The 27,436-nt window shown below is 49.8% G+C and overlaps 1 protein-coding gene across 2 annotated transcripts in view; it reads left to right on the top strand.

The window, feature by feature from the left end:
- The window catches only part of LOC138617635 (cGMP-dependent protein kinase 1), a 63,710-nt gene that overhangs the window by 30,727 nt on the left and 5,547 nt on the right, over positions 1-27,436 (top strand). For both annotated transcript variants that reach the window (XM_069692783.1, XM_069692782.1), the window contains exons 4-9: positions 12,408-12,513; positions 16,748-16,811; positions 19,898-19,975; positions 21,144-21,238; positions 23,910-23,975; positions 24,496-24,570. In XM_069692783.1, the coding sequence (XP_069548884.1) occupies positions 12,408-12,513; positions 16,748-16,811; positions 19,898-19,975; positions 21,144-21,238; positions 23,910-23,975; positions 24,496-24,570 (484 nt within the window). The remainder of the gene's footprint in view (positions 1-12,407; positions 12,514-16,747; positions 16,812-19,897; positions 19,976-21,143; positions 21,239-23,909; positions 23,976-24,495; positions 24,571-27,436) is intronic.

Here is a 27,436-nt window from a genome sequence, read left to right as displayed (position 1 = left end):
CAACGCACACAAAAACACCCACTGATCGGCCGGAGTGGCTCCGAACGAGCGTCGGGAATCCCGGCACTGTTTTGGACCAGAGCGAGATCGCTGCCAGTCGCCGCCGACGTAATCGGGGGAGAACGATTATCTTGCGCGCGCCATCTTTATGATCGTCTCGGGCGTCGTCGCGGAAACGCAGCCCTGCTCTCGCTTCGGCGCACGACCGCATCGCAGCGCCGCTGAGCTCAAACTATTCACTTTGAGGAGTAACAGACCGCACAGGGCGCTTCGGGGAGTACCAGCGTGGAAGGAGCAGCAGCTGCACGCACGCACGCACGCACACACACACACACACACACACACATCTCAGTCCGCGTCAGTCACTTTGACCCTCACTCGCTCGCGCGCGCAGAAATTTGTGTAGTGCAGTCAGGTTTGACAAACATTTAGTTTTCAGGATCGAAATACGTCAAACATGGAGAGGCCACTTTCTACACTGGCGCTCGCTTTCTCTGTCACGCTCCCATGAACATTTGAGAATTGGGTTTCAGCTGTTTAGAGGAGTGCGGCTCTTGCTGATATTAGGGGCGGGAGGGCGGGGGGTGGGGGGGAGGGAGAGGGAGGGGAGACGACAAGCGAGGTTAAAAAAAAAACACACACACAAAAAAAACCAACTAAAAAGACCTGGTAGGGCAGGTAAAAGAAGAATCAATGGTCAGAGGTGAAAGTGTATTTTCTTGAAGTGTAATTGTTTTTAAGCTGGAGGTCCCTCCGTACATGCACAATTTGGTGAAGACAGAAGTTTTATCTATGTAATATCTATGTATTTTATGTAGCCCAGCGGATGCGTGTGTGTGTGTGTGTGTGTGTGTGTGTGTGTGTGTGTGTGTGTGTGTGTGTGTGTGTGTGTGTGTGTGTGTGTGTGTGTGTGTGTGTGTGGGAGACCCAGACAATTCCAGACAATTTCGCCTGAGAAAACCATTGTAACCAAAATCGACTTGTATTCAAATGATCCGCATTTACATTCGGTCTTTCAAAGCACTTGGCCATTTTCCTCTCGCTGTCCCACTCGCGCATACCGATGACGACGGAGCTCGCCTGCGGCTCAGCGTCTTTTCCAAGGACGCTTCGGCCAACCCGGGGATTGAACCGCGCCGCCGTTGGGCAACCCGCTCTTCCGTCTTCTCCGCACTTGAATTAATCGTATTAAATAACATACCCCTTTTATCATTTATTCAACAGAACACGCGACGTGGATGAAAGCTTACTCTGGCTCCTCTTAACAGGTCTGCGGGGTACGTCAGACTAAAGGGGATTAAGACCCACTGATGTACCGCGTGCCTAATGCATAAACGTATTAAGACGCGTAATCACGTCAACCAGTCTAGACGTGTGCATTATTATTGCCGGGCATCAGATATGCATCTCAAATTGGCATTTCCTTTCTCCTAATGATCTGAAGTATTTGACATTTAAACTCTTGTCTCTACCAACTAACGCGGGCTTGAGATGAAAATGAAAACGCAAGTCCTAATTAAATATGATGAAAGATTTTCCATTTCCCCCCACAACCGACCGGGCGATGACCGAATCTGTCCTTTAAGATTAAAGCCTCCGCGAGGGTGTACCTTGGAACGACGGCGTTGCAGATCCGAGCAGCTGCGTTCTCAATCCCCCCCCCCCCACCACCGCGTGCCGGCACGGTTGTGCGAGTACGACGACCGCTTCTCCCCGGCTCGGGTCAAAAGCGCGCGCGTCCTCGCGGCGAGATGAACCGGGTTCTGCGGGCCGGCTCTCCCCCGACGGATCCCGTTCGTTCAAAACGCAAACGGCGCGAAATGAAAATGACCCCTCTTCTCTTTGCGTTCACGACGTCAGGCTTCCGTCTACTTCTTTGCGAGTAACCGGCGGCCTTGGCCGTGGCGCTACGGAAAAGGTCGTCGCGCGACGGTTGTTGTTCTCCGAGGCTGCGGAGGCTCGCCTTCGTGACAGGAGCGATCGCTTCGCGGTGCGGAAACCCCCTTCCTTCCGCTCAGAGGGAGCCCGACGGTTGTCTTCCCAATCGGTCCGAGAGAGTGAAATGTGCATGCGACTGTGTGTAAACGCGCGACTGAGTGTGTGTGTGTGTGTGTGTGTGTGTGTGTGTGTGTGTGTGTGTGTGTGTGTGTGTGTGTGTGTGTGTGTGTGTGTGTGTGTGTGCAGTAGACGACGTCTGCACAGTCTCAGGAATCGCCCCGTCTCCACCGAATGAATCTTGTTTTGGCAGAAAGAGATAAGTTACAGGTCCTATTTCTGGGAGGACCAGGCACCGGAGTTAAACATAAACGACCGGAGAGAGACGGAAGAGGGAAGAACGGCGGCTTCGTCCTGGGGGGACGGGGGGGGACGGGGGGACGGGACTCCGTCGCGTCCGCCGTGCGAGCGTGTGTTTTTCTGATATCTTCTGGAATTATTTCCCTCATGCTCCTTCTTGTATCTACAATGTCAAAAAAAAAAAAAAAAAGCAAAAAAAAAACAAAAAACAACAACAAAAAACCCCACCCTCGCTGCATTTTGCCGTTTCTAACGAATGACCCGACAATAACCGGCGCGTTCACATCCGGCCTCCCTTCGAACCGAACGGTGAGATTCCACGGCTCCAGTCTGCGTCCGACTCCAGGATGCAAAGCGGGCGGCTACTCGCCCCGCAAAACCCGACGGCGTTTTACGCGATGCGTTTTCATTGCCATTCAAATCAGGCGAACGTCTCTTCGACGGACGTCGTTACCGACGACGGCGCGGGTTTCGAAAACCGGACCGAGCGCTTTCAATTTGGGCTTTAAATAAATAAATTCAGTTAAAACGTTGCGCGCGTATGAAGGAAATAGGCTATAAATATTTCCAAACATGGTTCTGGTCCGACGGACAACCCCCCCCCCCCCCCCCCGCACTTTTGTATTTCAAATTGGAAACGGTGCGAAGAGACACATTTTGCTGAAGTTGGAACGAGCTGTTCCGCCGTGGAGATATAAAACCGCTGCGGCTATTAAGGGAAACGGCAAATTAGCTCCACTGTGGTGAACCTGGGGGTGGACCTGGGCACCATCATTAGACCGGGGGTTGGGGGGTGGGGTGGGGTGGGGGGGGCTGGTGATGAGGGCACTTACACTCGGGTGAAGCAAGTGAGTGCGCTCTTAACAACCAACCAATCCGCTGACTGTAATTAGAGGTGCAACCGAGAGCGATGAAAGGGAGATGAAACGCGGACGAGGAGGACATACAAAATAGAGGTAGAGCTTTAAGTGGACGGGCAGACCCGCACAGAAATTGAGACAAACACAAGTCCCTTGCGATTGGACGACAGCCAGCAACAGGAATTGCTAATGAAAGGGAGAGGAAAAAAAAAAAAACAAAAAAAGCCCACAAATTGGCATCTTATTTATCGTGATTGGCATGTTCACAATGCCATCCAGAAATGCAGTTGTAAAGCCTGAAGCGTCATTCTCTTCCCGTCACCCGAGTGCCGATGTGTGCAGACGTTCTGGAGAGCGACGTCAACCGCGGGATGAAGGGCTTTCTTCAGGCAGCCGACGGAAAAGCCCGAAACGGGCAAGAAAGGAAGAAGACAGAAAGAATTGCTTTGGTAGATAGAATTCCAGCGGGACCGAGTGTGTGTGTGTGTGTGTGTGTGTGTGTGTGTGTGTGTGTGTGTGTGTGTGTGTGTGTGTGTGTGTGTGTGTGTGTGTGTGTGTGTGTGTGTGTGGAGACAGAAAAAAAAATCTCCTCTGTTTCCATGGCTGCCATGGTAACACTGTTGCCAGAGTGCAGCAATGAAATGTGGTGGTACAAATACAAACCATGAGGGGCTAGCCGGTGGGGGAGGAGGTGGGAGGAGGTGGGAGGAGGAGGAGGAGGCCCAGCTGTTCGAAGCCGCGGTTGCTGCGCCGGATGCTGCGAAGATTTTTGTCAGTGACGGTGTTGCGACTGAGATTTAGTTGGAATACCGTGCGTGCGCGTGCGTGCGCGTGCGTGTGTGTGCGTGTGCGTGCGCGTGCGTGTGTGTGTGTGAGTGTGTGCGTGCGCGTGCACGTGCGCGCGCGCGTGCGTTTCGGACCGAGGGCCCCTGCTGCTGTTGTTGTCCTGAATTTCTGTCGGAGCGCAGGTGTGAGCCCGGAGCCAGATGCTCTTCTGGGCCTCCAGACGGCTCGAAAGGTTAAAACGACCCGAGAGGCAACCCTCTGTCAGCGGCAGTGCAGTTTAGTCGGTGAGAAAACCGACCTGCAGGTGTTGCTTCAAGCAGCTGCTTTTCATCGGACGTTTTTATGGTAATGGTCTCGTAGAATATTCCTCGCACTCGAAACAGGAATTTAGCAACCGGGGGGGGGGGGGGGGGCGGGGAGGGGCGCGGGGGGGGGACTCTCTCGCGACATTTTATTTTTGCTCTCTCCCTTGAATTTGGCATTGCTTGCCTTTTTTGCGACAAAGGGCACATTTGATTTGCAAAAAAAAAAAAAAAAAAAAAAAAAGTTTATTTTTGGTTAAGTTGCACCATCGGGATCAGTGAGGGGGGAGGGGAGGGGAGGGGCGGGAGGGAAATGTGGCTCAGCTCTTTGAAACAGCTGCTTCCGGTGTTTTGGATCTTATACTCCGTTTACCATTTACATCAAGTGTCCTGTGCGGATCTGGGGAAAAAAAAAAAAAGAAGAAAAGTTGCAAATACAGCCAAGAAGCATTCAAGATGAACGACAGATGCTGCAAAAATGAAAACGCATCCATTAGTCCAACAACCAGCTGCATCAAGCACTCAGACGTAACAGGGCCGCCCCCCCCCCCCCTCCCTCCCATCCCCTCTTCCATTACGGCAGTTAAAAGTTGAACAGTATTTAATTATGAAGGGCAGCCTGGTGTTCCCGGACCCCAAATTCCCCGTGTGAATATACAGTATACGGGTCTTTGAACACAAAGGGTATCGTTTCCAGCCGTTTCATCCCGCAGGGCGCAGGCATCGGGCACATTTGAAAACTATCGGCGCAGCCCTGAACCAGTCGGCATTGACTGCCACATCTGCCGAAGCCCAACCACCGCTGCAGCTACATTCACTGCGTCAACGACGCCGATCGGCCGACCGGGCGTCGAGGCGAGCGGGGTTCGCGAACTATAATCACGGCGATGAAAACCGAAGCCGTGGGCGGGGAGTCTGGCGAAAGCCGGGCCACATTCGAGGCTCTTAACCTTTGAAAAGCAGCCAACGCGCTTGTCTTGGTGTCTGATCTGTGTGGGTGAGGTAATTGCGAGTTAAAAAGCTGTTATCTGCTCCGCCGAAGTGCAGAACTTATCCATCTTTTTACATTTCGGCACGCTCGGGAGAGCTCATCTCTTTCAGCGTGTAAACCATTTGAAGACATATCGGTGCCACGGTTACAACGGTTCCTTATCGTGCGACAAGACTGTAAACGCAGTCAAATTGTAGTTTCTCACCTTTTTCTGTCACCCGTGGGGGCACATTTATTCGTAAAAGCCCAACAAAACAAAATGCTTCCAAGCTTTTATTCTTTTGTTTTGTCCTTTTTTTTGTTGTTGTTGTTGTTGTTGTTGCTAAAAATGGGTTTGAATGTTAAAAAGGGTGAAATACTGTCAGTTGTGGATGCTGTAGCCGCATGCCGGACCCAGACAGGGAGCATCGTGATTAGATTGATTAACCTGCTAGAAAAACCAGCGTAGACCAGCTTTGCTTTTCACGCTGGTTTGTTTTTTTAGCAGGGTTGAACAAAACCAACGACAGAAAACGTACATGGTGTCAAAATAGAAACACGCATGCGTAGACAACAATCCAACAAGTGTCATTCACAGGGTTAGGGTTAAAAGATGCCTGGTCGGTATTTGTCTTATCCGAGATGTGAACGTAACGGTGTTCAGTTAGGATGCGGCTGAAGTGGTTGCTACTAGCAACGCGCTGAAACTGAAAATGAAAATAACAGCTGGTGGCTGCATGTTAATGCTCCTTGTAAGTTCACCAGCGGGTTGCAAGTAGCGGAGGAATGGAGTGTGAAAAGCCTGAAGATAAATATTAAAAGGACACAGACGCATCGTATAGCGCCGCAGCTGTAATTCACAGATGCAACGGGGAGTGTTTTTTTTTTTTTTTTTCCACACCGGAGCCATGAACAGAGGAAAAACATGAATCATCTCTCTGGGACACTCTTTGATTCGGCTAATGTTTGTATGATTATTCCCCCCCCCCTCCCCACCCCCACTCCCCACTCCCCCACCCCCTCTTACATTGGACGGATTTAATTAAAACCGAGATGGACGATGCCGTCCCGCAGAGTAAAGCGGCTTCTCGTCGCAATAATCGCAGCCTCGTCAAAAAAAAACAAAAAACACGAGTGCTGCCGGAACTGCACGTCCGTGTGCGCTGCGACGCATTTCATTGACGCGCGCACGAGTCACGACTGCGCTCACGTTTGCTGGCGGTCGTGCCGTCGCTCGCACGCGGGCACACACACACAAAAAAAAAAAAAGAGATTCCCGCACGGTTTTACGCTGTTCTCAGGATATTTTCCCGCCATGACCAAATCGATACCTTGGGTCGTGGGAGTTTGAGCAGTCCGCCGGGCCCCGGCCATATAAAAGGAGAAAGCGCGCATCACCTGGTACAACCTGGACCGGCGCCTAAAAATAGCCGACCGGATGACGAATAGCAAACACACTTCATTTCCTCCGTTTGATTTTCTACAGCCGGGGCAGACGGAAATTCATCAGGTTTATTCAAACTTATTTCCTCCGTGGCAAATAGTTTCTGGCTGATCGTCTATAACGGGACGACAACAACACAATTAAAATTGATCTCGCGAAACCAACGGGAAAGCAATTTATACCGACGAGGTAATTTCATTTATCAGTGCTCAGACGCTGCGGGGAGTGAAAAAAAAAAAAAGATATTTTCCTTGTCCCCTCCCCCTTCGCCCCCCTCCCCCCAACTATTACATTACGTCGACATCAACATTTCCCGCTGATGCTCTTTAAACTAGAAGTGAAGTTGAAATATTCATTTCATATTAAAAGCGCGCCGTGAGGAGAACTTCTATTCAAGCGGCCTGTGACGGCAAGTTTCCGACTGAAACGGCGCAACTGGTGTCCCCGCCTGCGCTCGGCGGCGGATTTGCGACGCGTATCGACGACGAGACGCGGCGGGACGGACGGTGTCGAGATTCAACTTTTGGTAATGTTACAGACCGAATCACCTACGCGGTAATTCAAAAAAAAATGTCCGTTTTTTTCCCAAAACAAATGACGGGCTTGTGTTGCGCGTTCTCCGCAGCGTTGGCGTTGAGTGAGAGTTGCGGGCGGGACGACGTTCGGCTCCCGGTATCGAAGCGATTTCAAGCAGCTGCCGGTGGAAGTCCGCGGGACTCTCGCCGGGACGCCGCCGGCGGCGTTTGCAGCTTGGAGGTCGCTTCCGATTCGGCCAGCACGGTTCTCCGCATACCGAGAATCGCCGAGACTGCGAGGGCCCGCCGCCGCCGCCGCCACCACCGCAGACCGGCGGCGCTCCACTTCGTGACAAATCACGCGAATCGGAGGGTGTTTGTCCTTCGGCACCGGAAAATAATAAAGGATTGCCGCATGTCAGCGTGTTTGTGCTGCGCTGTTGAACCTCAGTAATAATAATTACAAGTTTGAGGCGTAATTATGAAGGAACACCCTCCACCCCCCTGCCCCCCCTCTCTCGCGTTTCCCTTTTTTCCTTTAAGCTCTGTGACACCGTCTGGCATAAAAGTGACCTGTCCTGCTTTCTCACGCTCTAAAGAGCTCATCTAGATGTAATCAGACTTGGCTGATGTTATTAATGACTTCTGGGGGCGGGGGGCCGGGGGGGGGAGGAGATTACGGTCTTCCACCCCTGCAGCCCTGGCGGCGTTACTCTCACAGGGCTTTTCAAAAACCAGACGCGTAGGAAAGGAAGCCTCGCAGGTGGAGAGCCCACGTGACGCCGTGACATCGCACTTGTCTTCCGTCACACCGTTTACACGGGGGGGGTGAGGGGGATGTAAACCGATCGGCGCTCGGTGCAGATGCATTTCTCGCCATCAGGGGGCAGCGAGGCTCCCCGCCCGCTTCCGCCGCTTGAGACGGTCCGATCTTTAAGCGGGCGCTTTCGCGCGGCCTCGTCGCACCGTTGGGCAGAAACGGGTTCGGCGGCGCAAATCGCGGACGTTTCACGGCCCCCGGCCGGATCGTCCCGGGCCCGCGCGGGGGCGGGGGCTCGACTCGAGTCATTTTGAACCCCGTTCAAACTTGATGAGACTGACGCCCAAGAAAAAAATTAATAAATAAATAAAAAATAATCAAGATTCAGTCACAGCGGCGAATAAAGTTTGGATGTCCCCCGAACCCCCCCCCGTCCCCGTCCCTCCCCCGAGACGATCTACCCGTGACACCCGAGTTACGGGGACGAATGTGTTCTCGTATCAATGTTCATATAATTTAATGAGCGAATATCAGATTACGCGAACATACATACGTGGAGCATTTACATAATGCCCCCGGCTTAAATTCAGTTACGGTGACTTGTGACTGAGACGAATGAATGAATCTGTACTTCCGCTGCGTACGTGCTTTCCTTCCTGCCTTCCACGTTATTGCCGACATCCGTTTTGTACATTACACTGCCCCCCCCCCCCCCAGTTTTCCTTTCCGTGAACACACGTTCTGTCCTCCGTCCCGACACGCCGACGGAGCTAGTTTGTCCAGTTTGGGCGGTATTCCCGATCACACCTATTAAAATCTCTTGCTGCAAATAATTGGAAGACTGAGGGATTACAACCGCTGCATCGGGTTGGGTGGGGGGGGAGTGGGGGGGAAGAGACGAGGAGGAGCACGGGCAAATAGATAACGTGGGATCGGGTTCAGTTTAGAGGAGCTTCCGGGGTGTAACGAGGTCAGGTAGACTTGTTTTTAAGCTTTTGCCAGAGAACGGGGCGCACGCGTTTTCAACTCTTCGCCGGCCTTCCCGCCGCAAACTAAAATAGACCCGACGACGCGTAACATACGCTCACGGTTACGTTCGCCGATCGCCACGGTGATTGCGCGAAGGAGCCGCCACCGTACGAAACAACAGCAACAACGCAGTCATGGGAGCACTGCGCACAACGCTACGTTCCACTCCCCCCCCCCCCCACGCCGTCAGACCTCTATCGGGGCTGAATCAAACTCGTCTGCCGCGCGCCCCGAACGAACTCCACGCACTTCGGCGCGCTCCGCACGCGCGCGCGCGCGTGCGGAGCGCGCCGAAAGCCGAAGGAAGACCCCCCCCGATGATCACTTGGAACAAACGCGCGCTCTCTGCAGTTCTTCAAAGCATTTCAGACGACGTCCTCGAGTTCCTCCGGCTGCGGCCTGGGGAGCTCCGCGCCTCCGGGAAGCCGCGGAGCTTAATGATCGGCGACCCATGAGCATCAAAACGTTCACCCGCGCTCTTCAGCGCAGGATAACAAGCTCCCCGAGTCTCCTCGCAATTTAGCCTCGCCTCCGAATAACACGTTTTACCTGCCGCGGCGCGCCGCGGGCCCCCACCCCCCTCCCTCCTCCCCCCGCATATTTTTGATTTCCCAGCGCCCCGCGCTTCCCTCCCCCCCGCACGCCCCCCCCGCCTCCTGCCTAAACATTCCACGGCACGGCTTGCCCTGAGGGGCAAATGACGTCTTAACCTCCCACTTGTCTCGCTCCGGCGTCAAATTAGAAGGCTGCGTTATTGGAACCAGGTTTGTTGGTTCCGCAGTCTTAACTCGGAGTCATTCGTCCCCGCCGTTTGGCCGCGTCGCCTCCCCCTCTTCCTCCCTCCCTCCCTCCCTCCCTCCCGCCGAAATAACCTGAAAGATAGGACATCTCCGTGGGGGAGGGGGAGGGGAGGGAGGGGTGGGGTGGAAACGACATTTCTACATTTTCCGCACGCCCGCGCCCATTTTTGTGGGGCTTCCGCTCCGAGACGGCGGGCGGCGTCCCCGTCTAAAAAAAAAACAAAAAACAAAATCAGTGTCAGGCGCCGTAACGAGGGCACGTCTCCCGCGGTTCGGCCCGATTCCAACGTGCCGCCCGACCTCGTCGCCTGCGGAGAGGAAGATTTGTGTTGTCTGCGGGAGCGCGGCGCAGCGAGTTCAAGCGACGGGCTCGTGGTGTCTCCTGTGCGCGCGAGCGTTCACGCGGCCGTTGAATAAGCAGCGTTCTGCCGCGCTGCCGCCGAACAACATTTCAAAATCCAATAATCTCCAGCAGTCCGTGCTTGACGTGTGAAGTCCACCTTATTATCCTCACGAGAAACTCACCGCAAACGCTGGGAGAGGTGACGACTTGATGGAGTCGTCTCTCTTTTTGTTGACATAAAGGTTGTAGCTGTGCTGTGCTGTGTGTGTGTGTGTGTGTGTGTGTGTGTGTGTGTGTGTGTGTGTGTGTGTGTGTGTGTGTGTGTGTGTGTGCGCGCGCGCGTGTGTGTGAGCGAGTGTGTATCACATTTATTGAGTGTGGTGTTGCCTCGCCTGAAGTGCCACGCTGATTCCCCATCAGCTGCGGAGGAGCTGTTTTATAGCTGAGCCCGCATGGTGACTTCGACGTTAAGGACAGCGAGGAAAAAAACAAACAAAAAACATTGTTTGATAAAAAAAAAAAAAAAAAAAAAGCACATCATTAATAACGAAACTCGATTTTTTTTTTTTTTTTTATTTGTATTTTTTTTTTTTTTTACCTTTATAACTCAGCAAAGAATCACACTGGGAGGATAGAGAGCTTTAGCAACAGCTATACACCTTCAGAGCAAATACCAAGGAGACTGTTATCTAATATTAGCACATGTCCTTGTAGCCAGAGGGCTCCCTGGGGATTTCCAGTATTTTTGGGTGGGTCATATTACAGATTTATTCCTCTTTACTCCTCACAGTCTAATGTGAAACTGCACAATTGAGGCACCGGCGTCAGAAATGAGAGCCTTTTCTCGCAGAAGATAACGATGCTTTTAACTGACAATAACGGCAGTTGTGAAATAATTCATCATCGACCGCCATTAACAGAGTGAAACATTAAGATCTGAGGGACACTGCACGGTATAGCTCAGTTAGATATTAATATGTTTTTTTTTTTTTAATGTTTTGTTATTACGGTTCGGCGCCAGCAACCTATTTTCTTCTGTGAAATGGGTTTGAATGAGGAAATATAATGACATTCAGCTGTGGGTTAGAGGTCCATCGCTTTGATGAAAACCCACATGGGCCGTCCTTCACGACGGAGATCCGTTGAGGTGAAACACTGCGATCAAAAGTGACAACAGAAGAGCTCAGAGAGAGAGAGAGAGAGAGAGAGAGTCGAAGCTCAAAGTACTGAAAATAGCTACAGAAAGAACTGTGGGAAAAAACAAAAACAAGCCTTCATCCATAGAAAGTTGGATGAGATTTAGCACCATTCATCGCTCTTTGAAGGTCCGAGCATTGTGCAAAAGAGTGCTTTAAAGGCTGTGCGTTATTCTGGGAAGTGTCTAATAAGTATAATAATAATAACGGTCAGCGGAGGAAAACTGATGCTCCCCAAAGACAAAACAGGATCACCTGGACGCTCCGTAGAGTAAAGTTCTGCGGAAGGTTGAGACGTAACGCTACATTCAATAAACAAAAACAACAACAAAACAAAGAAGACCTTGCAATGCCAAACCCCTTCACCTCAATCTACCGCAGAGACCATCAGGGCTGGAGTCGGTGCCTCAGGGCATGCGCAGATTGCAATCATTGTGGGACTGAATCATTCTAGATTGTTCCGGTAAATTGCGCTGGAGAACATCACGGGGTAGCCGTTTGTGATTTGAAACCCAACACAATTTTCGTCACACAGTTTGATAATTACCTTTAACACAAAGAGCAATCAGTAACTCCGCAGCTTAAAACGACAAAAGGAAAACTAAAAATGGACTCGCGGAGTCAGCTTCCTGACCTCGATCCACTTAAAATGATGAAGCATGACTTGAAAGCGAGCCATCCGTGCAAGGCATTCCACAAATACCAATTAACTCCCAACTGCTGAGTAAAGACTGGTTGTTCCAGAATAGCTCCTACTTGCTCTGCAGGTCAACTCGCAGAAAACGAAAACACAATTTGGACGTAAATGGTTTCCACGTGTGAACCAAAACTCCGAAGGTTCGCCGTGATTTCAGTAAAGTTTCAGTTCAAATTCACCGCCACGCCACGCCACGCCACGCCACGCCACGCCACGTCACGACGCGACGCCTCTCCTGTTTCGAGCGCATATCATCACCACATCCACGTCGCCGCGCGCAAGACATCAAGCCGCAGCGCGGCGTGCATTGCGAATCACGCGCATACAGCACCGCACGTGCCGTTTTATTGTTCTGTTTGCCCGACGGTAGAAACTGTTTTTAATCGACGTGTATGCATTCTTCTTTCCAGCTCTGACAAACGTGAAGCTGTGGGCCATCGACCGACAGTGTTTTCAGACCATCATGATGAGGACGGGTCTCATCAAGCACACAGAGTATATGGAGTTTCTGAAAAGGTGAGGAACCGCAGGGACTTGTCCCGCAGTGACAGACAAATGGCCCGAGTAGGTCTTTGATCTGAAATCCAATGAATGAATTAACGAAAATGAATGAGGGGGGTGGGGGGGGGGGGGGGAGATGCGCGCGCGATCTTTCTTAGAAGATCTTCTGCTTCCTTTCCTTTTTGCCGATAAATTATGGAACTCAACGCTCATTTCTGGTGTCCTTCGACCTCCCGGAAAAATGCCTTCTACCTGCATTGTCACTCTCTACTTTGTCCTTGTTTGTAATAGCGAGCCCTAATCAGCAATCACCTCTATAGAGAAGCCTATTATCACTTAAAAGGCCTGCAGACTCCTTTTTTTTTTTTTTTTTTTTTTTTTGTGGGCCTGCATGAGGTATAGGATGAAAGAAAGACACATCAAATGAGAGACAAAGAGAGTGAGAGAGAGAGGGAGGGAGAGAGGGAGCGAGACAGAGTGAGAGAGACAGAGACAGAGAGAGAGAGAGAGAGAGAGACAGACAGAGAGAGAGAAAGACAGAGAGAGAGAGAGAGAGAGAGACAGAGAGAGAGACAGAGAGAGAGAGAGAGAGAGAGAGAGAGAGAGAGAGAGAGAGAGAGAGAGAGAGAGAGAGAGAGAGACAGAGAAAGACACAGAGAGAGAGACAGAGAAAGACAGAGAGAGAGAGAGAGAGAGACAGAGAAAGAACAGGGAGTGGTGATCAAAATGCAGGAGATGCAATTACAGTATAAATCTCTCTCACTCGTTATCTCTGTCCAACTTTCCTGTTTTGCTGTCATCCACTTTGGTCTTCATCAAGCCAATTATGAAAATCATATCACATCTTCCCTATATTACATGCACAGCTCCATTTTCTCATGACTTTGTGGCCCGAATTAGATGGCGATCCAATGCCCTCTCGCTAATGCACTGCGCCGCATTCAAGGGCGTACATTTGCCAATTTATAAGAGCACATATTCCGCCTATAGGATTATTTCCGCCGAACGTACACCTCATGAATCACCGTGACGGTGATCAGGTTCTGTCACTATTTGACGGAGCCGTTTTGAGGCAGGACAAAACAATACGAATACTAAACAGGCCATTTTGCCCGCAGAATCGACCCCCCCACCCCCGTGACCGTTTCCTGATGTACAACTTTTACAGTGGGAGTATAGAAGCGTTCAAGAATTTACACGTTCGCCTTCACAGTTAAAGGAGACCGATATTTACTTCATCGCTGACAAAAAAAAAAAAAAAACGCAATCTCTGATGTCAAAGTCAACACGCTTTGGTCAAAGTTGTCATACCGACATTTAAGCTGTATTAATTGATTCGGGACGTCAACTCAAAGCCTCGTTTTGATCCGCTCCCATTTTCCCTGTTGGATTTACTGCATTGCACGTTACTGCGAACGCAACATTTCCTGTCCCCATTTCAAATAAAAAAAATTAAAAAAACTCAAAACATTTCAGTAGCCAGGAATTCTTCATTTCTTAATAAGGCTTTTTTTTTTTTACTGTCAAACATGTTGCAACTGAAACTGGACGATAACATTTGAAACGAGTAACCCGTAGCAACCGTTAAAAAAAAAAAAAAAAAAAAAATAGCACGGTTATACTTATTGCTTTTTAGGAATTAAAGTTATCAAATAACTATTGTCTTGTCAACTCGCCTCCGAAGCGGCTGCACAACCGTGGACCTCGAAATGAGCCGCAAGTTTGCTCGTTGCAGCGCGCGCTCCGGCGTATCAACCAAAAAGCTCCCCACCCCTGCCATTAGACCACCCCCCCCCCCCAAAAAAAAAAAAAAAAAACCTCTTCTGCCAGTCAGCAAGGCATCCAGGTTGTTTTTTAGGCTTTTGAACACAATGACAAATGGGTTTTTTTGGGGTTTTTTTTTCCCCCAGCGAGGACAGTCAACCCTCCCTTCAGTCAGAATAAATCCACTTCTACATTCGCCTTTTTACCCCGAAGCACGACTTAAAAGACAAACAGCAACAAAAATATATTTCTAACAGATAAAAAAAAAAAATCAATCTTTCATGTCCCAGACGGAGGCTATTTCGGTGATATCTTTGCATCGGCAGTCCCTTTTTACTTGAGCGCAAGAGAGATAAGTAAATGTTTAATAGACAGTATAGTATTGCTTGGTTTGGGTTTCGCCCGGCGTTTGGTTTATAACTCCGGGTGGAAATCGGGAGACGTTTGTAAATTCGCAGTGCGCAGATAATCACGGTGTACATTCCTGGTTTGTTTCTGAGAAGCAGATCTAATAATAATAATAAAAAAAAAAAAAAAGAGCTGTGGTTTTAAGCAAAAGAAGAAAAAAAAACTGGCAACGAAATCCCACATTGTATTACATATGGGAAGTGAGTGTGAAGACTGTTTCATTATCCCCTTCAAGCATAGTACACTATTTTAAATCACTCTCGCACACACTTTTGCTCCAGGAACAGCGATTCCAGGCGTCGCCGTCTACCTGGAAAGCTCATCCGAGGTTTACTGAACGCGTATTTCTGTGGATGGATACTCTTAAGGTTGGCGGGCCGTTGCTCGACCTGACGCACCCCTTCCGCTCAACACAAACGTCCGGCTTCGAGGCGTATAATATAAAAGCAGGGGTGTCAAACTCATTTTAGTTAAGGGGCCACATACTGCCAACTTTGATCTCAAGTGGGCCAGACCAGTAAAGATGCCACATTTACGCCGTTTTTGAAGCAATTACCGGATCGATTAAAAAAAAATTGTACTCATAAACCTCCATATTATCATAGAAATGCAATTTATGTCTTTCTGTAATTTTCACACTTAGCAAAGTCGTCCGGCGGGCCGAGCTGGACCCCCTGGCGGGCCGGATCCGGCCCGCGGGCCGTATGTTTGACACCCCTGATATAAAGGAACCGCGCTCCCTCGTCGGCCTTGCGTGACGACGTAACTGCAGCGCAATTGAGCCGTTAGGGTCGGACGTTCGCTGCGACGAGGGGGCGGGGGGGTTCTTTCTGGTCGACAGCTTCACATGTCGAGGGGGTTTGAAATTCGTCAGGGTGACCAGTTCGCTGCCTGGCCAGTGAACTGTTGCTACTGCCGAGGAGGCGACGATGACGCGGGGGGGGGGGGGGCGGGGGAGGGCGGCGGGGGAATCGGCCCGGCCCCCTCGGGTCGGAGGCTGAGACGAGATGGTTCAGATTACTGTAATAAAGCGTGGAAAATGAGTGCGGGGGGTGGGGGGGGGGAAAACAGAGAGAGAGGGAGAGATGATAGGGGGAGATAAGTGCTTTGTTCACCACCACGGCTTATTTTCTCTCCTCCTTGATAACCATTGGGGGCCAGTTTTATTTAGCAGTCTTGATAACGGCGCACGTTCAGGCTGCCGGGAAGCACCGGAACAAACAGCGCAGCCTCACGCCGGTGCGCCCGACCCTCGGCGCGTGACGCTCCGCAGTGTGACGACACCCGCCGCCCAGTTTACGATGGAAAAATGTACGTACGCATACTATGCAGTAATTCCCGCAGCCGCGAGACGGTCGCCTCAAATCGCATTTCAACATTTCAGCGGCACCTGACCTCGTCCTTCTTTCCGTTTTCTACTTGTTAGGCGACTTTTTTTTTTTTTTTTTTTTTTAAAAAGACTTAATTATTTTTATGTTTTTTTTTTTTTTTTTTATCCAGACAGGCTTCTGGTTAGCCAGCTTCTTTTTCCTTTTACTGGCTTTTTCTCTCCACTGCTCTCCTTGTGTATTTGTTGTGTTGTGATTTTAACTGCATATTTTAACTGTAGTTTTGCTCTAATTTTATTCACGGAGAGCAAAGACCTTTTCCTCGTGTGCCTTCCCGTTCAGTTTATAATTGAGCAATTTCCCCTCTGATTGCCGACACGTGCGCTTCGACACCAAAGCAGTTTTCAGGAGTTCCCTGCAGATCCCCGCGGTGACGTGTCGGGCCGGGCCGGCAGGTGATTTTCCTCGCAGTGGATCAAATGATCCTTCGTCCGATTCGCGGGTAACCCGCAAGAGCTCGGTGGAGGGCCCTTTAGATCTTGACACGATGACGCCGCGCGCTCCGACAGCGACGTCAACGGCAGGCCGTCGATGTTTAAATAAAGACGGGACCCCACCCGTCGGGTCCTCAGGCTGGTTTTGGCAACTATTTTCTGCCACATCGACCAACGTAGACTTTCTACAGCCAGGCCTAACCCTTCCTGTCCGTCTTGTCTCAAAAGCTTCTTTTCTCTCCTCTCCCCCTGCAGCGTCCCCACGTTCCACGGCCTACAGGAAGACATACTGAGCAAGCTCGCGGACGTCCTGGAGGAGGTGAGTGTCTCGCAGCGTCTCGTGTGCGTCGGCGGCACAAAGCAGGCGCAGCCCGCTCCGCAGCCTCCGATCAGCAGACGCACACGCCGTGTGTTTACTTCCTTTTTATCGCATCGGGTGAAAGGGAGCCGGGAGGGAAACAGAAGACGTCCGTCTCGGAGGTTTAACCGGAACAGCTGGTGTGCGGTTGGGGTTTTCAGAAGCAGTTTGTCGCTCTTTGGTCTTTCGGCTCCGGCGTGGTGATGTTTAATTCAATGTTCGGGAATTCGGCGCGCTGCGGCAACTTTTCAAAGGAGGGTCAAACAATTCAATCAGGCAATGAGGCACATTGTAATTAAATTGACTGAATGCAGCAGTGGGGGGAAGAGGGGTACCTGTTCGCATCTCAATATCGGTATGGCAACCTCCCTTCCTCAGAACCTGTAAGTGCAGCATTTTGATGTTTTCCCATCATTTTTCTTCATGACATCCACATGCCGTCAATTCGTTCCTACTGACGAGGGAATTATTCCGCTCTTAAGATTTGCTTGAGTCGTTTAATCCATCAAAATAAATAAATAATAATAATAATAGTAAATTATAAAAAATTAAAAAAAAGTTCAACCAAAATTAATGCAGACTCGATGTTTACTATGATGGATGAAAAAAAAACAAAAAAACAACAACTCCAAAGACTCGGCTCATTGATTTTCCATTTCGTTGGTAAATAAATGGAAACCAATGCCCTGCCCGGAAGCCGGAAAATTAAAACAGTACAACACGTTTAGCAAAATGGACAGCACTTGTTATATGTAAATGTCAGGAATAAACTAAGACATGCAAAATCACCGATATGTTCTTTAGTTCTCCAGATTATTCTTTTTGCATTTTGAGATGTCGCAATATCACATCTGCACAGCACTTCGTTTGATCTTTCCTCCAGAATAATTTAGTTATGCAAACACTCTCATTTACACTTTTGATGCTGCTATCACTGAGGCTTTCAATATGTTAAATTATATTCAAAAATGGCCTTTTCATATTTGTTAAGATATTCAGTGTCTGAGTGAAGAGAAAACAGTCCAGATCCTTTGGCTTTAGTCAGTGGACCACTGATTGTAAAAAACAAAACAAAAGAAAAAACAAAAAAACTTGTTTCTACTTTTTGAATCTCAAGTCAAAGGGAAAGGATTTATCGCGCCGTTTCTAGTCGTGTATTCTGCACGAATAGGAAATAAACACGCGTATCGACGCAACGATTATTAATGCCTCACAGTTTCGGGCCGATGCAGCGGCGCGCAAAGCATGCGACGTTTATACCACGTGACATACATGAAACGTACCAAAGTCAAACCAAAAATGGCGTTTCGCAACGCGGACCCTCCTGTACGCCGGTCGAGGTCACGCCAACGGTAATGCAAATTGCAGTCGAAGACCGCGAGTCACAGTTTGAAAAGGTCGGCGGGGGAACAATTCAACTGAAGAGAAGCAGTTCAGTTCAGCGAGGGCCGCTAATGCCCAGAGGACTCCTCCTCCCCCCCCCACAGAAAAAAAAGGCCCGTGAAGGAAGCGAATCGGGGGGAAAAGTAGGCAGCGAGCTTCTGCGCGCTCCGACGCAACGGCGTCAGAGAGACTGAAATAGGCGAAACACTGGAACTGCGTGACCTGTTTTTTTTGTATTGTTTTTTTTATTCCCAGACGCTCCGCTATAAATCATTAGAAATACATTCGTCAGCAGCTATGAAGAAACAATTACACCGCCACACCTGTTGTGTCTTCTCAAACAACTCTCACACCGCGGTGATCAAACACTCCTCGACCGGAGCCCGTTTGAAAGGCGCGGACTGTTTCGCGAGCGATTTCAAATGACGAGGAAGAAAACCAAAATAGACGGGCGGTGTGGGATATCGGACTCGGCCCCCATTCGGGTTTTTTTTTTCCCCCCCTGTATTTTTAGAAACAAAACCGGAGCCCGCATGTGCGGACGTTCTGTTTGTTGGAGGTCACAAAACAGTTCAAATCCCTCACGGTGTCTTTTATCCTGTCCTCTACTTTAATAGATCATTTCGGTCAGATATTGATTTTTTTTTTTTTTTTTATTACATAAGAGTGATGACGGCGGCGCTGCGGGTACTTCGCCGGGGAAACGGAAGACTTGACGCGCGTCGGCGTGTGGTCCTTGGGAAAGTTTGATGGGGCTCCGTTTTGTGCTTTTTGTGCCGCGGCTCCCTCCCCGCGTCGTAATTTAACTTCATGTCCTCCGCCGGCGCGAGATGTTTTTCGCGTTATATTAAGTTAGGTCACATCACCGTCACCTGCAGGAAACTGGTCCTTGGAGCAAATGCATTTCTCATCCAGCACTGAAGGTGATTTATTTGTATTTTTTTTAACACAAGGCGTGGACGTGAGTGCTGAAACGTTTTTTTTATTTTTTTATATCGGTATGTGTCGCGCGAGCCTGTTAACCAGTCGGGTATATAGGCTGCTCAGTTCGCCCCGCGATGCCATCCAGTACCCTACCTATCCAGTACCCTACCCAGTACCCTATCCAGTACCCTACCTATCCAGTACCCTATCCAGTACCCTATCCAGTACCCTATCCAGTACCTACCTATCCAGTACCCTATCCAGTACCCTACCCAGTACCCTATCCAGTACCCTACCTATCCAGTACCCTATCCAGTACCCTATCCACTACCGCGATCCAGTACCCTCAATAGGATTACTTGGGTGTAGAAAAAAGGACTGATGGATGGATATAAATTTGCTTTTGGGTAGGAGCTGCGATCGGTCCTCATGTTTGACGCAGCGGCATTCGCACATTCAGTCATTTCCAGTAAACCTGCCTGTTCACATTCAAGGTCTCGGGGCACGTCCGAGCGAGCGGTGGGCGGAAGGCAGCAGAACACGCCGGCCTGTGGTTTTAACGAGAAGGAGCGTCTAATTTTGATTTATCTCGCAGAAGCCAATTCGGCTTCACCTCCTCTTGACGAGTACGTTGGGTCTCCGGCGGGAGAGTCTCTCCCGAGACGAAAGAGGAGACGAAATAATTCCAATGAGCAGGACTAACGCTTTTTCTTCTCTTCTCTTCTCTTCTCTTCTGGCAGACGCATTATGAAGATGGCGAGTACATTATCAGACAGGGGGCCAGAGGAGACACCTTCTTCATCATCAGTAAAGGAAAGGTGAGGACAGCGCCTCCGGCCTACCGCCAGAGTAATCAGCAACCGACACCACAAAACCGCCGCACCAATAGACACCTGCCTTTCTCAGCAAATGGGGGGGGGGGGGAGAAGAAGAGGGGGGAGGGTTTAGGGTGGAAGTTGGAGGCCCATCTGTCATCCGTTGCTCCTCTTTCATCCCTCGACGGCGTCATTAAACCCCGGTGTCGCTGGCGAAAGCGTGTAACGCTGCCGCCGGTCCACTAGAGGGCAGCGTGTGGCGTTACCCCGAGGCGAGAAGGAGAGCAGGTCAGGTGAACGAGGTCGAGGTCGAGGTCAAGGAGGACGGGAGGGTTGCGAGGTGGAGCGAGTTGGAGGATTTTCCCTCGGAGGCCGGAATTGGAGTCTGCGAAGTGACGAGGATTTCTTGAAAGCGACGTAGTTCTGGCGTGTAGCCGTAACAACGTGTTGTTGTTGTTGTTGTTGTTGTTTTTCTCTCTTAACCCTCACCGTTTGTGACATTCGGTTCTCCAGTGGACCCTACGGTGAGACAACCGGGCGGCATCATTACGTACATTCACCAGCAACACGACTGTCACTGTTAACCGTCTCCTGAATCCACAAAAGGTAGCGGGGTTGATGAAAGACCTCCAATGTAGTGGGCAACGTAGTAATAATAATAATAATATGTTGGTAACCAATTATTATCCTTCAAATCCAGCTGAGTAGGCCAAATTCACAGTATTTGTGACACATGCAGGATGTCAGTGTCACTGTGAAAGATATATATATATATATATATATATATATATATATGTTCCCCATTTTGTTTGTTGTTGTTTTGTTTATTTTACTTTCCTTTGACCCTTAACAGATGCAACTCCCCTCACAAGGTCAACACAACTCCACATAAGCTCACAGATAGGCGGAGACACACACACACACACACACACACACACACACACACACACACACACACACACACACACACACGCACCTCCCTCCACCCCACCGGCCATTTTTTTGAGACATCGCTTAGACGTCCAACCCCGGGAACTGACGCGCGAATGAAACGTTAAACCTTCTCCATCGTCTCGCCGTTTTACGCCACTTTTGCTCGCCGTTCCTAAAAGTCCCACTTGTCCTTCCGCCCTTAACTCCCCCCCTCCCGCGTTTTCCCTTCTTTCGGCAGGTTAACGTGACCCGGGAAGACTTGCCCAACGGAGATCCCGTCTACCTCCGCACCCTCGGAAAAGGAGACTGGTTTGGAGAGAAAGCGCTGCAGGGGTAAGGTTGCTCCTTAAAAAAAAAAAAAAACACACCCGGCTCTTCTGAATGAAATTTGCCGTCCTCCGTTCTTTCGCCGGTTTCCTTTAAATCGAACCGTTTCTGACCGCTCTGTTACATTCTTCCCACTCGGCGTCGACGCGCGTCTTTCGTTTCTAATTTACAAAGCGTCATCAAGCGCTCGCTCTTCTTAACGGCCCTGATTGCTCCCTAAATGTTCAGAATTGCTTCCCCCCCCCCCCCCGAGCGCTCATTATAATACTTGATTTACTGTCGCTGTTCCAGGCGAACACCGCCCCCCCCCACCGCCAAAAAAAAAATTAAAAAAAATAACGCTAATCAGAAAAAAAATAGAGTTTAAGCTGTCACAGATTTTATTTTTCTGCTTTTCAAAACACGTCGAGGCAACTTCTGATAAAAAAAAAATAAAAAAAATTGCGACTGACAAAAATCTGAAACGACTGGCTGCGCAATCACACTTGCATTCACATCCGTGTAAACGGCACGACTCTCTGAACACGCTGCTATTTTACTTATGCTTTTACTTTTATTTATACAAATATTATATATAGCTTCTGGCCTCAAAAGACCGTGGGGCCCCAAAAGTGATATATTTTTTTTATCCCGCTTGTTTGCCCCGTCTTGTCAGGACTGTGCATCTCCAGCCGCAATGTATTATTTAAACAGACTGTTGTGACAGAAAGTAGTCTGAGCTGTAATATACTGTGGAGGGGGGGTCAGGTAGAAACAGAAAACATACTGAAGACCATTTGAGGCCAACAGTGTGAACATTAAAAAAAAAAGAAAATGGCGATGTCGCCATCTAGTGGCTGCCGAATATATTAAAAACAAACAAAAAAAAGAAAACTGCCTCTAATCAGCTTTCAGACTGAAAACTTCTGACTTTTAAAACAAAAAGACTGAAGCTGAACTAAAGCAGCAGCAGCATCCTGCGGGAAATGAATCGAAGCTCGCGTGCTTGTCAAAACATAATAAATTAGGATGTTTATTTTCAAAAGGGGGAAAAACTCTTGGACGCGAGGCGGCGACGTTCGGGCGGCGGCCGGAGCGGGCGCAGACGGTCGGGTCTTTGCCCGTATGTTAAAACTAATGACTGCAGGACGTGAAAGATGGCGGAGCGTTTAAAATGCATGCGGGACACGCGAGGCACAGGAAAGCCTCATCCGGTGGCAGGGGGGTGGGGAGGGAGAGGGGGGGGGGGGACGTCCCGCGTTATTTTTCTCGAGACGTCCCGCGTTATTTTTCTCAGAGCGACCGAACGCGGGCCGCGCTTACCGCGTTCGGTCGTCGTGACGACGTAGCTCGTGAAGTAAGAATAACGTCACGCACTTAACGAAGAACGTATAAACGAGGACGCGTTTTTAAAGCGACATTTTTTTTTTTATTTTTTTCTTCTTCTTCTTCTTCTGAACACGTCGCGAGCGCAAAAATGAAAAGCGCAAAAAAAAAACAAAAAAAAAAAAAATCGATTGAATTCTGTCGCGGGACAAACGGAGGACAAACGGAGGAACGGGTGGAGCCGTTGTCGGATGGACGCGGCAGCTCATCGGAGGCGGATGAAGTGCCGTCAGTGCCCGAGTGGTCATCCGCCAATATGTGCTTCGCCTTCCTCTCTCCTCTGCAGTTCCTCTCCACCTTTCAAACTTTGTTGTTCCCCTCCACCAGCTGTGACCTTTATTCAAAAGGGTTCAGCAGAGAGCGAGTGTGTGCGCGTGTGTGTGTGTGTGTGTGTGTGTGTGTGTGTGTGTGTGTGTGTGTGTGTGTGTGTGTGTGTGTGTGTGTGTGTGTGTGTTTCGGACGAGGGGGAAAGCGGAGAGAGCGAGAGAGAGCGAGCGAGGAGGAACTGTCACCTCACTTCGTTGAAAAAGGTCGCCGTACGTCCCGAGCTCAGACTCGGAGAGCGCTTTCGCCCGGAGTCCAATGATTTTGATCCGCTCCCCGTCGGGACATCAACTCCAATCCCACGAACTCAACCCTGTTGTTTCCCCCCCCCCCTTTTTTTTTTTTCCCTTTGAAAACATTGGAGCATAAAATAATCTGTTTATGGGACGTTATTTATTTATTTATTTTTTTTGTGCCGCTCCGGATAACAACGACACGTGGATCGGACGTTTGTAAACAAAGCGCCGAGAGACCCGGCGGTGTCTCGTGTCGGGACGGCTGCTCCGGCTCGCGGTCCCGAGCTGACTCCCGCGGGACTCCGTGCGCCGAATATTTGCCGCGGTGAAAGGACATGGATTCTTGGGAGACGGACTCGGAGGATTCGTGCGACTGGGGAGACTCCTCTGAAGAAGAAGCAGCAGCATCATCATCGTCGTCGTCGTCATCCTCCTCATCATCATCAGAGGAAAATGAACTTGATGTCAAAAATACGAAAGAGTAAAAGCCAATCCTGCCGTGATGTGTGCTGCCTGTTGAGAGTGAGGTTTCCATCGTGTGCCAGTTCCATTTATGGAGTTGAATAAGGCTCGAATAATAAAGGATATTAGTTGAATAATAAAGGATATTAGTTGAATAATAAAGGATATTAATAATAGGATGTGATAATGGCCATAGAGTGTCTGACCTTTTCAATCAAAATCTTCACATTTTTGTTGTTGTTGTTGTTGTTGTTCCTCCTGATTGCGTCGTGTGTGTTTATGTCCTCCAGGGAGGACATCAGGACAGCCAACGTCATCGCAGCGGAGGCGGTCACCTGTCTGGTCATCGATCGAGAGTGAGTATCAATAAAGTCATTACTTTTAGTGAGCGTTCTATATTCGACGCGGTCAATCCTTTCCTTTGTTGTTGTTGTTGTTGGTTTTTTTTTTTTTAAGCACGGGAAAGAAATGTACCGGTAAAAAAAAAAAAAAAAAAAACAACAGGTTGGGAATTTTTGCGCAGGATCGCGCTCGGGAGTTAACTCGATGCCAAAAACTAAAAAACTTTTTGGACTTCAGATATGCCGGAGATTCAGGTGTGAAATATCTCCTGACGTCAGCTTCAGCAGGACATTTAGATGTGTGCTAAATTTGTGCAGGAATGACAACAACAACAACAACAACAACAAAAAAAGATTTTATCACTTTATCGGGACCTTTCTTTGAAGTACATAACCATATATGTATGGTGTATTACGTCGGCCCGCAGAGATCGTTGTTGTTGTTTTGTTTGTTTGTTTTTTCTGTTTTTTTTTTTTTTTTAACCAAAAAAGTTTCCTCGAGCGCCGTTTTAATATTTAAACTCTCCGTTTTCAGCTCTTTCAAGCACCTGATCGGAGGTTTGGAGGACGTGTCCAGCAAAGGCCACGAGGACGCCGACGCCAAAGCCAAGTGAGACGAATGCGAAGGAATTCAAATACCTGCTCTCAATCCCATTTTCAGTGTTAATACATTTACAAACGTAACATATTAACTTACCGTCCGCTGTTTCAGTGAACCTCCGCCAAATCTGAAAATGGCAGCAAAAAAAATAAAATAAAATAAAAGTGTCCTACTTGTGAGATCGGAGCTTTCAAAGAAAAAAAAAAAATGCTGAGGTCGTCGTGAACGCCGCAAAAAGGGGAGTTTTCACACGGACCCAAGCGGGAAAAACTGGCGGGAAAAAGACACGACGAGGCTCAAACACGCGGAGCGAGTTGACCACAAAATAAAACGGGAAGCGCGACAACCGTTAAGTCGCGAGTGTCCGCCGGCCGTCCTGGTTTTAGAGACAAACGTGCTCGAGGCCAGCTGTCGGTGCCTCTCGAGTCGTCCGTTACATAACAAGTAGCGTGGGAGGGGGAGGGGGGGGTACCGGGAAGCGGAGGGCGCGACCTCCGCCTCTTGTTTCCGAAAGAAATGAGTATGTGCTCTTTATTGATCGTCGCCGCGGAAACAGGAGGAGGACAGCGCTGTCGCTGGGACGCCTTGGCGACGGGGTGACTAATCTCGGGGTTTCGTTCAGCCGTCTGCCGGCGTAACCTCATACGGCTCTCACTCGGGGCGGGGGCGGGGTGGGGGGGGGGCGGGGGGGGGGAGAGAAACGAGAAGCCGGCAACGGCAGATTAAAAGAAAGCTGGGGGGGAGGGGGGGGGGGGGGGGCTTCATCCGATATGGAGATAGACGGACCCGAGTAAAGAAGAACAGAGGGGGGAACCAAGACCGGATGGCTGGACTTCCGTCCGATGCGTCGGCTTTCCGGCCGGCAAACCGTCCGCCGAATCGTACTTTTTTTTTTTTTTTTCTTCTTCTTCTTTTTGCGGGACCGTCCCGTCTCTCGACGGAACTCCCCCCCCCCCCCCCCGAAATAGATCCGCTCACTCCCCTCTCTTGCTTTTCTCAGATCTGCCTCATCAAAGCGGTCTTTTTACGCCGACTTGGCTTCTCCCCGCCCCGCGCCGTGTCGTCCCTCGCTGGCGCCCCCCCCCCCTCCCTCCTCCACCTCCCCACCCAGCAAAGCGTTGTTGTTTTGGTGTTTTTTGTTTTTTTTTCCTAGGTGAGGAAAGCCTGAGTCAGAGTCCCACGGCGACGGAAACTATCTCTAATTGGTCACAGCGGATGAGCGCGTTTCAGCAGAACTGTGACTGACAGGTCTTTTCTTCAAAAGACGACGACCCACCCCCCCCCCCCCCACCCCACCCCCCCCACCCCCACCCCCGGCGGAGAGACGCGCCGCGTTGTTTTTTTTGATCAGGCCGCTGCTTCCTCTCTTGCAGGAGGAGCTCCCGTGCGACACCAAACAAACCCCCAATACTTCCATCTCTAATGCAACGTCGCACTCCCCCCCTCCTCCCCCCCCGATTTCCGCGCGCGTTTAAAAAAAGACCGCCGCTTCGTTTAGTCGACGGCGAGGTGAGAAACTGAAGTCGAGACAAGAGAGACAAGAGTTCCCGTAAGAGACATTATTGAGAATCTTTTCCTCGAGCTTTTCTCCTCTTACGTTCACATCACCTCTGCTGTTGATGTGTAAAGACCTAAAAAAAAAAAAACAACAACAGAAAAAAACAACAACAACCTGCCCTTTAAATTGGTTAACAGCTACTTTTTCATTCTCCACTTTCTTCGGATCAAATTGGTCACATTTTCCACTTCCTGTTTGACCGGCGATTCGGGGAGTGGGGGGGCGGGGGGGGGGGGCATCCGGCAATAAAAGCATTCGCGACCCCGACCGTCGGTGAGAAATATACGACCCGGTAAGACGGCATTGTCCGACGAGCGAGTTTAATGACGCAGGAGTTACTCATAAAAAATAAAAAAAATAAAAAATAAAAAAAAGGCATATAAAGAAAGTCTCGTTTTGAGGTCGGAGGTCGGAGGTCCTCCCTCTGCTCCGCTGAGTCAGAGAAGAACTGGAGCAACGAGGACACACACGCACACACACACACACACGCACACACACACACACACGCACACACACACACACACACGCACACACACACACACACACAGGTCACCATACAGCATATACTCACACACACTTAAGACACGGGGGAGAGGGGGGGGGTGGGGGGGTGGGGGATTGCATCATTTTTATGACCTCATCCGCTCAGTGATACAGATTATCGCCCACATGGGACACGTTGTATTGCAGCGCAAAGTGACGGATTGGGCCAAACGACGAGTAACGACGTCATCATCTTAACGTCAACGTTAAGGGACCTCGCGTTGTCCAGGGTTACGTCGCAGCGTCGGATGCGGACGAGCGCCGTGTTCCTTTTTTTTTTTTTTTTTTTTTCTCGTTCAAGGTCACGGTTTGAAAATCTATCCGAGGCGGATGATGTCGGGTTCCAGTCCCACCGGGTCAGCTCGCCGGTATCCGATTCCCCGTTTCCGACGCGTCGCGCCGATCCGTGGCTGCGCGGGAGAAAGGAAATCTTGTGTTCGCGCCGCCGCTTTAGTAAGTGTCTCCGCTATTCACGGAGTCCCGCGGAGCCCGTGTGTCCTCGGTTGAGACAAAGAGCGAAGAAGAAAAACAAAACTATTAATTCACAAACATTGTTGCGGAGTGACTCGTTTCAAGGTTTCCTGGTTTTATTCAATTAAATAAGCTTTCATCTATTGTACTAAATAGAATCGGCTGTCTGGGGCTCGTTCTCCCGTTTCCTGCTTTACACAAAAGATTAATTTAGTGGTTCGGCTTTGTGGAGTTTTTGTTCTGCAGCTCTTGACTTTTGCTCCCTGTGTCATGTATAAGTACGCAACACTGCCACCTGCTGGT

Source organism: Brachyistius frenatus, unplaced genomic scaffold, assembly GCF_029030835.1.
Source record: "Brachyistius frenatus isolate BFR_SWC_R1_liver_20210118 unplaced genomic scaffold, ASM2903083v1 Contig_13, whole genome shotgun sequence".
NCBI classification, from domain to species: domain Eukaryota; kingdom Metazoa; phylum Chordata; class Actinopteri; family Embiotocidae; genus Brachyistius; species Brachyistius frenatus.
Note: the sequence above shows the minus strand (reverse complement) of the source record. Positions and strands in the feature narration are given on the sequence as shown.